The sequence below is a fragment of the Dromiciops gliroides genome, chromosome 6 (genome assembly GCF_019393635.1).
Source record: "Dromiciops gliroides isolate mDroGli1 chromosome 6, mDroGli1.pri, whole genome shotgun sequence".
In the NCBI taxonomy this organism is placed as follows: Eukaryota; Metazoa; Chordata; class Mammalia; order Microbiotheria; family Microbiotheriidae; genus Dromiciops; species Dromiciops gliroides.
Window position 1 is genome coordinate 55,166,808 of NC_057866.1, and position 14,369 is coordinate 55,181,176.

The 14,369-nt window shown below is 37.3% G+C and overlaps 1 protein-coding gene across 4 annotated transcripts in view; it reads left to right on the forward strand.

Moving 5' to 3' along the window:
• Positions 1-14,369, forward strand: part of SBF2 (SET binding factor 2) — a 496,438-nt gene that overhangs the window by 63,669 nt on the left and 418,400 nt on the right. For all 4 annotated transcript variants that reach the window (XM_043970029.1, XM_043970030.1, XM_043970031.1 and 1 more), the window contains exon 2: positions 6,433-6,518. In XM_043970029.1, the coding sequence (XP_043825964.1) occupies positions 6,433-6,518 (86 nt within the window). The remainder of the gene's footprint in view (positions 1-6,432; positions 6,519-14,369) is intronic.

The window sequence follows — 14,369 nt, forward strand, 5'->3', positions numbered from 1 at the left end:
AATAATTCAGATGGTGAGTAATGTGCAGCTGATCAAGGATCGTGACCATGTGAGTACAGATATGTTGTGGAGGTAGAATATCTAGAAAACTTGGGAACTGTCTCCATAAGGGGGAGAAGGAAGGGTCAAAAAACTCATTGATTTGGATCGATATGAGTACTGGCAGGCTCAATTACCAATAGATTCATTCCTTTAAATGGTTTTTGCAATTCTGAATTTAAACACAAAAAAGTAACATGCCCGTATACACAAACACAAAAAGAAAATTCTGCATGAAAATATGAATCTTAATTTCATATTACTTGTTTTTTAAAAAACATATAATAAACATGTTATTTTCAAAATTATTCTGCTTTATGCTTCTTTCAAATGGCCTTTTTGTCTCTTCTGTGCATTTTTTGAAATGTTTCAATAGATCTATCTTTTTTTGGCTATTACTATTACTACTATTGCTAACTCTCTCTTCCTCATATTTCCCCATCCCCTGCCAGTTAAAAGAAAGGGATGGGGTCCTTTGTAATCAGTAAATGTTGACAAGCAAAATGAATCCATGTAGTAGCCACATCAAAAAATCACTTTGTGCATCTTATGCCTATCATCTCTCTGTTAGGAGGTAAGTAGCAGGCTTCATCATAGCTTCATCCTGGAGACAGTTATTATTAGCATTCTTAAGTGTTTCAAGTTTTTTATTTATGTTATCTTTGTATAAATTGTTCTTCTGGTTTCACTTCACTCTGCATTAATTCAAAGCATTTAAGATAACTTGAAACAGTCTTGTTCCTATTTTATTTTCTTATAGAACAAATATATTCCATTGTATTTATATACCACAGTTTATTCATCCATCCATTCCCAAATTGTCTAAGAGGCAATCTAAGGCACTCCTTTAGATTCTAGGTCTTTTCTTTTCTCCCTCCTCCTTTTAAATATTTCTTCTTCAGAATCAGGAATTTTGTTTTGCTTGTGAGTTTTCCATCCCTGGTATTATCCTCCCCCTTAACCCCACCTCTCCATCACTGCTTCTTTCTGTTGTGAATTTGATGTATTTCTGTCCCAAATCATGTGTATGTATGTGTTCAACCTTAACTTGGTCTGTTTCAGGTAGGAGTGACATTTATCTGATGCCATTCTTCCTACCCCTTTCTAAATTTTTTTCTCTTCCTTTTAGTGTTTTGCCAGCAGTTGTTATGGAGTTATTCTCTTCCATTGGGGGGAGGGCAATCTCTGGATCCAAAATTATTTTTAATAGTAGTTGGTACCTTCTTTAGTTTATTCATCTCTCCAACTTTTAGTTCCTGAATTGTGACTTTGTGCCTGAGCCAGGCTCTAACCCCTGCTTTGCTTTTGTTTGGGATATTCAATTCTGCTTGATCTCACCCTGTGCCAACTGGGTTTCTCTGTACCTCTGACCTCTATCTCCCAGGATTAGGTCCTCCTGGATCTTGGAAATTTAGAATGTTGCATCTTCATATTCCTCTGTGGTGTCTCAGGACAGAGTGCTAGGTACCTTGGAGCACTGGGGCCCATGCTGTCCTGGTCTGAGTGCTACCATGCCTTTTTTGCTGCTGCTTCCTGCAAGGACAGCACCCTGGGACATTGTGATGGCCTTGGGCTTTCTCTGCTCTTACTGAATCTGGACACAGAGCCTTGAAGGCTGTAGTTGTCTCTGGCTTATCACTACTTTGATCTGTTGATGATCAAGCTGGCATGCCTCTGGCTTGTTTGCCTGTGCTGTTCCTGGCTTTGCTGCTGGTCTCCTGTCCTATGAACTGTAAGGTTCTGGCTGACTTTTTGTGAAGATTTGGGCGGAAAATAGTCACTTACTCTAGTTTCTTATTGAATTTCTTCCTCATTATTTGGTCAAAATAATGGGTTTTCACTAGAATAGGTATGTAGGAACTGTGTGCTCTGCCTCCCAGTCGGGCAGCCATTTTGGCCAGCAGTCCCAATAGATTCATTCTGCATACTTAGGTTTTGCAATATAATCAAACCTTTTTCAAAATACTGACTGATATAAATTTGTGTTTATCTCAAATTTAGTCAGTGAGTGCTGTTGAATTATAACAATAATGAGCTGGTTATCAGATGAACTTGAAAAATTGCTCAAAATAGTTTGCAGAAGTTCAGACTAAAATTGTCAGAAATATGAAATATCGGCCAGAAAATTTTTATGGTTTATTTTTGCTTCTTTGTGTGGTTAGGTTGTTGAATATTTAAAAGTGAAGCAGTTTTCTAAAGGTATTTACACATTTCTTCCATTTAGGATGGCCTGCTATTTAAGAACAACTCTTTTTTTTTTTTTTTTTTGCTTTACCACTCTTGTGTTTCTATTTATACCTTATAAAACTTTAGAATTGGATCACCAAGTTTATTCCTTCATTTAGTCACATAATAAATTAGTGTCACAACTGGGACTAGAACTTTGGTATCCTACATCAAGTCTGTTCTTTCCACTGTGAAGCTTCCTATCTCAACAGTAACTAAAGAGTTACTATTCTATTGCACAGGGAGTTTTATTAAAATTAGTATCTAGTGTATTTGAAGTCAAGTCAACAAGCATTTATTAAGCACCTACTATGTGCCAGAGACTGTCCTAAGCACTGGAGACACAAGGAGGAAACTAAAGCTTAATTACTTACCTGTGTCAATTTCTAACATTAAAAATATTTTAATCAAAAATAGTTATTGGACTTCTGTTACATGTTTTTTAGAGTGTTAGACAGGTACCATATGAAAGGCAGAAGAATAAGCAAATTTCTACCGTTAAGGAATTTACAATCTTAAAAGAATGCAGGGCCAAGTCAAGTCAACAAGAATGGAAGGAAAGTGAACAAAGATTCATTAAGGACATATTCTGTGTCAGACATTATGTTAAACACTGAAAATACAAATACAAGCAAAAAGAAAGAGAGCCCTTGCCTTTAAGGAGCTTATATTCTTTTTTTTTTTTTTTTTTTTGTGGGGTTAAGTGACTCACACAGCTAATAAGTGTCAAGTGTCTGAGACCAGATTTGAACTCAGGTCCTCCTGAATCCAGGGCCAGTGATTTATCCACTGTGACACCTAGCTGCCCTCAAGGAGTTTATATTCTAATGGGGGAAAGCCAGCACACAAAAAGGAGTGGAAAATCAGAGACTGAAGAGTGGTGATGAGCGGAGGGAGAAGGGGAACCATAGGGGAAGAAGGTGCTTGGCATGGCTGCGTAGTTTTGAAGTACATGAGAAAGAAGCTGGTCTGCCTGGGACCCCTTCTTAAAATGAAGGCCCCAGGAGGAACTCACCAATGGGAGATGAGGGCAGACCTCATGGAGGGATATTCCAGTGTGAGAATACCGTAGAAGTGTCTGGATGGTCCCACATGAGGAGGCTTCAAGTACTGAGGGAAATATTTTATTCTTTTTTAGAGATCATCCCGTCTCATTCAACTCACACCCATGCCCTCTGTCTATGTATACTCTAACTACCCTAATAATGAACAAGTTCTTAGGAGTTATATGTATCATCTTCCCATACAGGAATGTAAACAGTTTAATTGTCCCTTAGGATTACTTTTTCATGTTACCTTTTTATGGTTCTTTTGACTCTTATGCTTAAATGTCATATTTTCTATTCTATTCTGGTCTTTTTATTAGAAATGCTTGAAAATCTTCTCTTTCATTGAATATCCATTTTTTCCCCCTGAAGGGAACCAATTTAGCTGAGTAGGTGATTTCGTGCTTGTGATCCTAATTCCTTTTCCCTCCTGAATATCATATTCTAAGCACTCCATTCTTTTAATGTGTAAGCCGCTAAATTTTGTCTGATCCTGACTGTGACTCCATGGTATTTGAATTGTTTCGTTGTTGTTTGCAGTATTTTCTCCTTGACCTGGGAGCTCTGGGATTTGGATATGATATTTCTGGGAGCTTTCATTTGGGGATCTGTTTCAGGAGCTGATTGGTAGATTCAATTTCTATTTTACTCTCTGGTTCTAGAATATCATGGCAGTTTTCTGTCATAATTTTTTGAAATATATGCTGTCTGGGTCCTTTTTTGATCATGGATTTCAGGTAGTACAATAACTGTTAAAAAATTTATTTAGTTTTTGTTGTATACAAACACAATTCTTTTTCTCCCCCCCCCCCCCCCGCAACTTTGAGATAGCTACCATTAGACATAAATCTGTGTGTGTGTGTGTGTGTGTGTGTGTGTGTGTGTGTGTGTGTGTATGTGTGTTCTTTTTTCTGTATTTGAGCAGCTTCTTCTTTCATAGAATCTTTGTGGTAAATTTGAGTATTTATAATAGAGTAACCCGATTGCTCAAAGTTGTTCTTAAAACAATACTGATGTTACTGTATAGAATGTTTTCACTCTTCATTACTTCATGGAGGTCTCTCTATGGTCTTCTAAAATCATTGAGCTCATTCTTTTCTTTTCTTTTCTTTTCTTTTTTTGGTGGGGCAGTGGGGTTAAGTGACTTGCCCAGGGTCACACAGCTAGTAAGTGTCAAGTGTCTGAGGCCGGATTTGAACTCAGGTACTCCTGAATCCAAGGCCAGCACTTTAACCACTGCGCCATCTAGCTGCCCCTGAGCTCATTATTTCTTATAGCAGAGTAATATTCCATCATGAATGTGTATCACAATTTTTTCAGCCATTCCCCAATTGATTGGCATCCCCATGATTTCCAGTTCTTTGCCACCATAGAGTGGCTACAAGTATTTTAGAGCATGTAGGTTCTTTTCCCTTTTCCCTAATCATCTTGGGAAACAATACTAAGAACGACATTGCTGGGTCAAAGGGTATAGGCAGCTTAATAACTCTTTAGGCATAATTTCATATCTTTCTCCAAAATGGTTGGATCAGCTCACAGATCCACCAACAATTAATTAAGGTCTAAATTTTTCCACATCCCCTCTAACATTTGTCACTTCCCCCTTCTATCATTTCAGCCAATCTGATAGCTGTAAAATGATGTCTCATTCTAATCAGTAATGATTTAGAGCATTTTTTTCATATGGCTATCAATGTTTTTGATTTCATCAGTAAACTACCTCTTCATATCCTTTGACCATTTATCCATTGGGGAATGACTCACATTCTTATAGATTTGACATAGTTCTTTATATATTTGAGATCTAAGACCTTTATCTGAGGAACTGTCTATAAAATCCCCCGACTTCCCCAATTTTCTGCTTTCCTTCTGATCTTGGCTACATTTGTTTTATTTGTACAAAACCTTTTAAATTTAATGTAATCAAAATTATCTATTCATATCTCACAATGTTCCCTATCTCTTGCTTGTTCATAAATTGTTCACCAATCCATAAGTAATATGTTCCATGTTCTTCAGATTTTCTTATAATACCATCCTTTATATCTAGGCCATATATCCATTTTGACCTTATCTTGGTGAATGGTGTAAGATATTGGTCTATACCCCAATAATTCTTAAAATATCTCTTCTTGATCTGTTTTCTAGGTTAGTTATTTTTCCAATGAGATATTTCACATTTTCTTCTATTTTTTCATTCTTTGGACTTTGTTTTATTGTTTCTTGATGTCTCATGGAGTCATTAGCTTCCACTTGCCCAATTCTAAGTTTTGAGGAATTATTTCTCAGTGAACTTTTGTACCTCCCTCCTCTCCCCATTTGACTAATTCTACTTTTTAAGGAGTTATTTTCTTCAGTGGATTTTCATACCTGTTTTTTCATTTGGTTAGTTCTGCTTTTTAAGGAGTTCTTTTCTTCAATGGATTTTTGTGTCTCTTTTACCATTTAGCCTATTCTGTTTTTTAAGGTGTTATTTTCATCATTATTTTTTTGTGCTTTCTTTATGAAACTATTGACTTTTTTTCCTCATGATTTTCTTGTATTACTCTCATTTGTTTCCCCCATTTCTTTCCTCCTCTACCTCTCTTATTTGATTTTTTTAATCCTTTTTGAGCTCTCTCACAAATTCTTTTTGGGCCTGAGACCAATTCACATTTTTAGACTAATTCACATTTTTTCTTTGAGGCTTTGGATATAATAGTTTTGACTGTTGACTTCTTGTGATCTTTTCTGCTTTTCCAAGTATTCACCAACCATTTATTTAATGGTTTATTTTAGAGTTTTGTTGAGAATTAATGTCAAGGTCATTAATCTATAATTTTTGAAACCAATTTTTAATAATTTTTGAGAAATTGAGATATTTACAAAATATATTTTCTTAAGTCAAAGATTGCCTGGAATTATAAAACTAATTATATAATTAACCTCTTTTTTTAATATCCTATAAATAGTCATAGGAACCTGTATAAGTGAGTTGTGTATAAGCATGGTTAATAAATATTTGCTGAATTGTTTGTTGAAAGTTAGTCATAAGTGGTTTGTTGAATTGTTTTAAAAATAGTTATTTTTCTAGTTGGTATTTTACATTATAATTACAAATTCACCTTGAATTTCTTTACAGGGTCTGCAGAAGGAATGGGAAAAATAATCCAGAGGTTTCCACAGAAGGATTGGGATGATACACCTTTTCCACAAGGAATCGAATTGGTAAGGTGTTGCTTTATCACTTTTTTTTCTTTACTGTAATGTAAATTATTAAAAACATGTTATCACATCTAATGTTAATTAATTTGATCTTTTAATTGTAGCAAACTCCATATTACTATAATACTTCAAAAATATAGTTTTATCTGTATGTCTATCCTTTATATAGATAAAGATTGCAGCATCTTGATAACGTGGGAGATAGTTTTCATGAGTAGTTGTTTCCACATTTTACCACCTAGTGGTGAACTTTCTGTTGAAGAGACTTTCCTAACTTCAGGAGTTTGTTAGGGCAGTAACTCCTGGGTTCCTATTTGTAGCTTTTCCAAGCTGTTTTCAAACTTTGTGCTACTTTAGAACAGTCTTTGAGAACCCTGGGTTATTTTTATGTCAGAGGAAAAATTGGAGATTTGTTGGCAGCTACTCCTAGTAATAATGCTCAAAAAAAAAAAAAGGCAAATGATTTGATTCAGTCTTCTTTTGCTGCCTTGTTCTCATTATTAGTTTTCTTGTAACAAATCATGAGCATTAGGAATTGTTCCTGGTCCTTCTTTTTTTTTTTGAAACAGACTCTGTATTTGCCTGCCATCTCCTCAACTGTAACAGGTTTACAGAAATACCAAATCTCTGAATTAGAAGGGAACATAGAGGTTATCCAATCCAACCCGTACCTGAACAACATTCCTCTGTCCAGTGGACTTGATAAGTGGGCATTCAGTTTCCAAATGAATTCTCCTCAGAGAAAAGAAGCAGATTGTCCTTCTATACTATTCTGTACTGTCTCTGGAGTATTATATTGTGTTCGCTTCTATGTAACATGTTTTGGGAATGACTTTAATAACCTTGAGAATGTCTAGAGAAAGATAACGAGAATTGTGAGGACCTTCTAGAACTTGCTATATGAGGAGCCATTACTTGAAGGCCCTGGGACTCTAGTCCTGAGAAGAGAAGTTTTAGGGGGGACATGATAGCTGTCTTAAGATGTTTGAAGGGCTTGTATATATGGTAGGAGAGGGATGATAAAGACTTGTCCTTGACTCCAGAGGCCAGAACTAGGAGCAGTGTGCAGAAATGGAAAAGAGGCTGATTGAAGCTTCATGTAAAGAAAAAATTCCTAATGCATAGAATTATTCAGAAGTGGAATGGTTTTTGTTGTTGTTGTTGTTTTTCTTTTTGTTTTTTTGTTTTTTGTTTTTAGGAGGGTAGAGGGTTTTCCTTCATTGAAATCTTAAGGGAGGGGTTGTGGTGTAGATGACCAAATTTGGGTTCTCAGAGTTGAAAGGGCCTTTAATGGCTCTCTCAGTTCTCTGGTCTAGTATTATTTATTTATTTATTTATTTTTTGGTGGGGCAATGAAGGTTAAGTGACTTGCCCAGGGTCACACAGCTAGTAAGTGTGAAGTGTCCGAGGCCAGATTTGAACTCAGGTCCTCCTGAATCCAGGGTCGGTGCTTTATCCACTGTGCCACCTAGCTGCCCTCTCTCAGTTCTTAAAAACAATTCTCTCTACGCCATATCCCAAAACTGGGGATCTACACCCCTGAGACTCTATTGAGTCTAAGGAAGTGACTAAGATGTCAGTATTCTTTTTTGTTTTGTTTTGTTTTGTTTTACGGGGCAGTGGGGGTTAAGTGACTTGCCCAGGGTCAGACAGCTAGTAAGTGTCAAGTGTCTGAGGCTGGATTTGAACTCAGGTACTCCTGACTCCAGGGCCAGTGCTTTACCACTGTGCCACCTAGCTGCCCCCAGATGTCAGTATTCTTTAACCCCCAAGTTCCAGTGCTAAGTACATACTTCAGAGAGTTTGTTGATAGCCACAAAGTTCCTTATATACCAAAATAATCATAGTAGCACTTTTTGGGATAGCAAAGAATTAGAAACAATGTAGATGCCTGTTGATTAAGGAACGACTAAAGAAATTATAGCACATGAATGTAACAATACTACTGGAGAATAAGACATGACTAATAAGATAAATTCTGAGAATTATGGAAAAATATATGTGAACTGATTCAATGTGAGACAAACAACTGGGAAAAGAATCTATGTAACAACAATGAGTGTAAATAGAAAGAACAAAAAAAGTGAAACTGGATACTGGGTAATTTTAATGACAAATAGTGGCCCTCAATGAGGGGTAAGAAAATGTACCTCTGTCTCTTCTTTGTAGAGGGGGGGACCTAAGGGTGTAGAGAATATTGTACATATTTTCAGACTCAGTTGATCTGTTGTTTGGTTCTCCTGAACATCTTTTCCCTTTTTTTAAACCTTTTTTTTTTTTTGGTGGAAGAGGGAGAAGTTATTTGGGTGGAAATGAAGGTGAGGTGAAATGAAAACTGTCAATAAAATAAAATTTTTAAAAAAGAAAATGGTAGAGTATGTATGTTAGAATAATTTTTGATTTGCACTCTTCCGATTGATTTCCTTTTTCCTTTTTGTTCCCACCTTCTTAACTCTTCTACCATGGTGAAACACACAAGCAATTAGCACAGTTTAATAGTCCGCCATTTCATATCGCCTAACTTTCCCTTCCTTACCTTTGAATGTGACTCCCTCCTAGCCTGTGGCTTTCTGCTGAGCCTTGTGGGAGTATAGAGAATGTGTATTGCTATGCTAAATATTTGAAACCTGACCAAAATCTATGACTGTACTCTCAGTGTCCCAAAGGGTCACCTTCAATTCTTGCTGCAGTGGTATGGAACCCTTGCTAAGTGATATACCACATAATGAAATAATCAGTGTTCTTTTTCTTTAGAAACTGCTGTGCTAATGTATTAGAAGCTTTCCTTTCAGCTACTTAGGCTGTCAAGAGCAGGGATATTTGCTGCTGGGAGCAGGGCAGTGAAGGACGACACTGAAACTGGCCCTATAGTTAGATAAAACCCTTCCACAATCATTAATTTTTACTTCTGCAAAACTGCCTGAAGACTGAGCTCTGCAAATACTAGTTAATTGCTATCATATTGATAGGAGGCCAGGAGTCCTGGGTTCTAGTTTTGGCTGGTCCACCAACTAACTGTATGACCCAGGAGATGCATCAGAGGCTCATAGGATTTAAAGCTGCAAGGCACTTTTTGGTTCATATATAGTTCAGGGGTTTGTAATCTATTTTGGTCACGGACCACTTTGGCAGTATGGTGAAGTTTATAGATCTATCTCAGAATAATATTTCTTTTTTTTTTCAGTGAGGCAATTGGGGTTAAGTGACTTGCCCAGGGTCACACAACTAGTAAGTGTTAAGTGTCTGAGGTTGGATTTGAACTGGTGCTCTATCCACTGCACCACCTAGCTGCCCCCAGAATAATATTTCAAAATGCATAAAACAAAAGTACATAGGATTACAAAGGAAATCAGTTACTTTGAATAGTTATCAACATATTACAAAAACATTCATGGATGCCAGGTTAAGAATCTCTGACCTAGGGGCAGCTAGGTGGCGCAGTGGATAGAGCACCGGCCCTGGAGTCAGGAGTACCTGAGTTCAAATCCAGCCTCAGACACTTGACACTTACTAGCTGTGTGACCCTGGGCAAGTCACTTAACCCCAATTGCCTCACCAAAAAAAAAAAAAAAAGAATCTCTGACCTAGTCCATTCTTCTTTTTTTTTTTTTTAATTTTTTTTTTTTTTAATTTTTAGTTCGGCATTTGGGGTTAAGTGACTTGCCCAGGGTCACACAGCTAGTAAGTGTCAAGTGTCTGAGGCCGGATTTGAACTCAGGTACTCCTGAATCCAGGGCCAGTGCTCCATCCACTGCGCCACCTAGCTGCCCCTAGTCCATTCTTAACATTTTATAGATGAAGAAACGGAGGCCCAGAAAACTCAATTTTCTCTGGGGAAGATTTTCCCTCTCTGGGTCTCAGTTTTCTCATCTATAATCTGAGGGATTTTGATTAAATGATCCATAAAGTCCATTCTATATCCAGCACTCTGTGATTATAAAATATTTTATTTATTTTTTCAAAATTTGGTCTGTCTGATGTTTATTTTTTTATAATTTATCTACCAATCTAAATTATCTGAATCTGTTGTCAAAAATGTAATTTTTAATCACTAAAGTTATTAAAGCCACAATTTCTTGGCTAAATGAGTTATTTATTGCTAAATGTTGTGGTCCTGCTTGACTACAAATACGATTCTGTGTAAGGCCTCTATTAATACAAAGGTTGCTTCTTTTCTGAATATACTGTGAAGTAATAGACATATCTATAGAATGCTATGCAATCTTTTGTTTCTTTCATAAACCCTCTAAGTTCCCTTGAGGGCTGAGACTATTTCATTTGGGTCTTTGTATCCTTAGCATATAGCATAGTACCCTTAAAAGCTTATTCATTGATTTTCTTTTTTTGTTTGAATCTAGATCTAGAATTGGAAAAGAACACAAAAAGTACTAGTACAGTTCCTACCCACATCTGTATTGACAGCAAGTAGTGCTGCAGTGTGTGTGTGAGGACTTGCAGGAAGAGGGATCTCGTTGCTTCCAGCAGCCTCCCATTCCATTTGGAATGACTCTAACAGGGAGCTTTTCCAGACATTGAACTGAAACATATTTCCTTATAACTTTTGCTTTTGGTTCAGTTCTGACCCCCTTCTGTCAAGCTAAACAGCTTCAGTTCCTTCAAAACATCCTTATAATTAAATTCAGTCTCTCTTAAGCCCGGGCTTTGGAGTCAGAGGCATTGAGTTCGTATACTGACTTTGCTTCTTGCTACCCCTCTGACCTTAGGCAAGACATTTAACTTCTTTGGATTTTCATTGCCACAAGCATTGATTAAACACCTATGATGTGCCTGGGACTGTGCTAGTTGCTGGGGATACAAAGACAAAAAATGAAACAGGTCCATGCATCTCTTCAAGAAGCTTCAATTCCGTAGGGGGGAGAAAGCGAGTGTAACCTGGACACATCAGGATAGACAAGAAATTCACAAAGAGTATTGGAGGAGGCACTGGAGACTGGAGCTGGGAATCAGGAAAGGCTTCATGTGGGAGGTGGCACTTGAGCTGAGTCTTGAAGGAAGGTAGGGTTTGTAGAAGGTGGAAGGGAGAAAGAAATCCCTCTTGGCTCTGGGTGGCAGCCCATGCCATGGCAAGGAGGTAGGAGCTGGAATGGGTGTCAGGAACAGAGTGGGGAAAGACAAAATGTAGAATAAAATTGGAAAGGCTGACTAAAGCCAAACTGTGAAGGGCGTTTAGTGCAAAAAAGAAGAGTTTATATTTATGTATGTTTTAAATATTTATTTATCCATGTATGATATCTATATCTGTATTCCTATATCTGTATCTGCCTGTCTATCGATGAAGAGTTTCTATTAGTGATAATAAGCATACATTGGTATTATTTGGTCAGTCTAGTGACATGGTCAGAGGTACTTTAGGAATATCACTATCAGCTGAGTGGAGGATATATTGGGGAGGTGAGAGACTTGAAGTTGGGGAAGCAATTAGGGGATTTTTATAATAGATTAGGCAAGAGATAATGGGGGTCTTAACTGAGGTGGGCCCATATGGTGAAAAGAAAGGGTTGGATGTGAAAGATGTTTGTGGGGGTAGAACTGACAACTGATTTGGCAACAGATTGGATATGGGGGGGTGGAGATGTTGTTGTTGTGTAGTCATTCAGTTTTGTCTGACTCTTGATGACCCACGGACCAACTGTCCATGGGGTTTTCTAGGGAGAGTTAAAAGTAGAAAATGATATTTATGTTGTAAATTTGAGTGATTGGAAAGTGGTGATGTGCTCAGCAGTAATAAGGACATTCAAAAGAGAAGTGGGTTTAGGAGAAAAGATAATGAGTTTGATTTTGGATATCTTGAGTTTGAGAAGCCCATCATTTTTCTTGTTTGAAGTGTCCAGCAGGCACAGGGCTAGAGTTCAGTGTGGTATTTAAAGTCTTTAAACTCTGAATCCATGATCAATAGACCCATCATATTTTTGATATCTAGTGCTGTCCTCAGATTCCAGAAATAGAGTGTGTTATTTGAAGAATGGGATGGCAGTAGTACAGCCTACTTAACTTTGGGCAGTGTATTTCTAGGACCTTACTGGCAGTTGCCAAATAATAGGTGCTTAGGCTATATCTGTTGAATTGAAGTGAAGCCTTCTCTTTCCTAGTCTTTTTTTTTTTTTTTTTTGGTGAGGCAATTGGGGTTAAGTGACTTGCCCAGGGTCACACAGCTAGTAAGTGTTAAGTGTCTGAGGCCGGATTTGAACTCAGGTCCTCCTGAATCCAGGGCCAGTGCTCTATCCACTGCACCACCTAGCTGCCCCTCTTTCCTAGTCTTTAACCCATTTGCTTATTCAAAGAGGACCTAGACTAGGAACTTAAATCTCCACACCCCAAAAGAAATTCTCTCTCATTCACTAGCTAAGGAAATTCTATCCTTTAAAATCAGAATTTTTTTGTTGTTACTAAAAATAGATAATTTCCGTGGAGAAATAATACTTTGTTATTATTAATTGCTTATACCTTTGTAGGAATGAAGGGTCTGGAAACAACTGTTGTTAAGGGGGAAGAAGAACTTGTGTGAACTTTCTACCTAAAGGGGAAGGCTGAGTTACTTTTTTTTTTTTTGGTGGGGCAATTGGGGTTAAGTGACTTGCCCAGGGTCACATAGCTAGTAAGTGTCAAGTGTTTGAGGCTGGATTTGAACTCAGGTCCTCCTGACTCCAGGGCCAGTGCTCCATCCACTGTGCCACCTAGCTGCCCTGGCTGGGTTACATTTTAACAGTTTTCCCTAAAGACAGCCCTTGCATTCAAATAATTTGAGTATATTGACATTATTTTTAAATGACGCTGTCCCTGTCCATGCAGAATATACCCAGTGTTTAAAAAAATCTATATTATATGTAAATTATGTCAGTTCTCTGTGGTTAAAGTGTAAGATCCAATATGAAATAGGCATGGTGAGACAGCATTTTATCATATCACCTACCTTCTAGGGATAGAGACTGTATCTGTCCCCAAGGAGCTAATGAGGGGAGATAATGAATATAAAGGGAATAGTGGCTAAGAGAAGGTATTTTGGCGTATGGGAAGTCACAAAGACAGGCATGGAGCCACTGCCAATAGAACTAGCTATTGATCATCAGCCTTTTGGGGAAAGTTGGCTTGTAGTTGTTTGTAGTGTTGATTTGATTACTGCTGAATAATTGCTGCTCTGTGTTGGTAGATAGAAGGGGTTTTCCTTATGAGAGTTCCCTATACCAGTGAAATCACAGGTCTTGACCAAAAACATATCTTGGAATATGAAGGTGATGAGTGGGTAATCTTGGTCAGGCTACATCTGGAATACTGTGTTCTATTCTCAACATCACATGTTAGAGAGGTTCTTGATAATCCAGAGAGGATCCATTGGAGGGCAATCAGAATTCAAATTCATGTCAGATGAAGAGTGGTTGAAGGAACTAAGAATAGTTAGCTCAGAAAACAAAAGGCCTGATGGGGGGCAGTATTTGGAGAGTGATGGAGAATAGCTGTCAAGTACTTGAAAAGCTCTGGTTTGATTATATGGCCCTAAGATTCCTTCCAACTCTGAAATTCTGTTTTTCTGAAGAGGAATGATTTTTAGACTTTCATATTCTAAATTTAACTTTTTAATTTGCCATTTTCCCCCATAGTAATTACCTTATGCTTTTGCTTTAGTTGTCCCTCACCAAGAAATGGTGAACTTTAATTTGGTTGTATTTTTAAAATAAAAATATGAAAATAAGCTTAACCTTACATAATGACTGCTCTTCCAATTGGAAGTTATTTATTTTTTTTTTGTATATTTTAGTCATACAAGGAAACCACAGACAGCCATACAAATAAATCTGAGTTAATTTTAGGGTCCACATTCAAAGAACAGTAGAATAA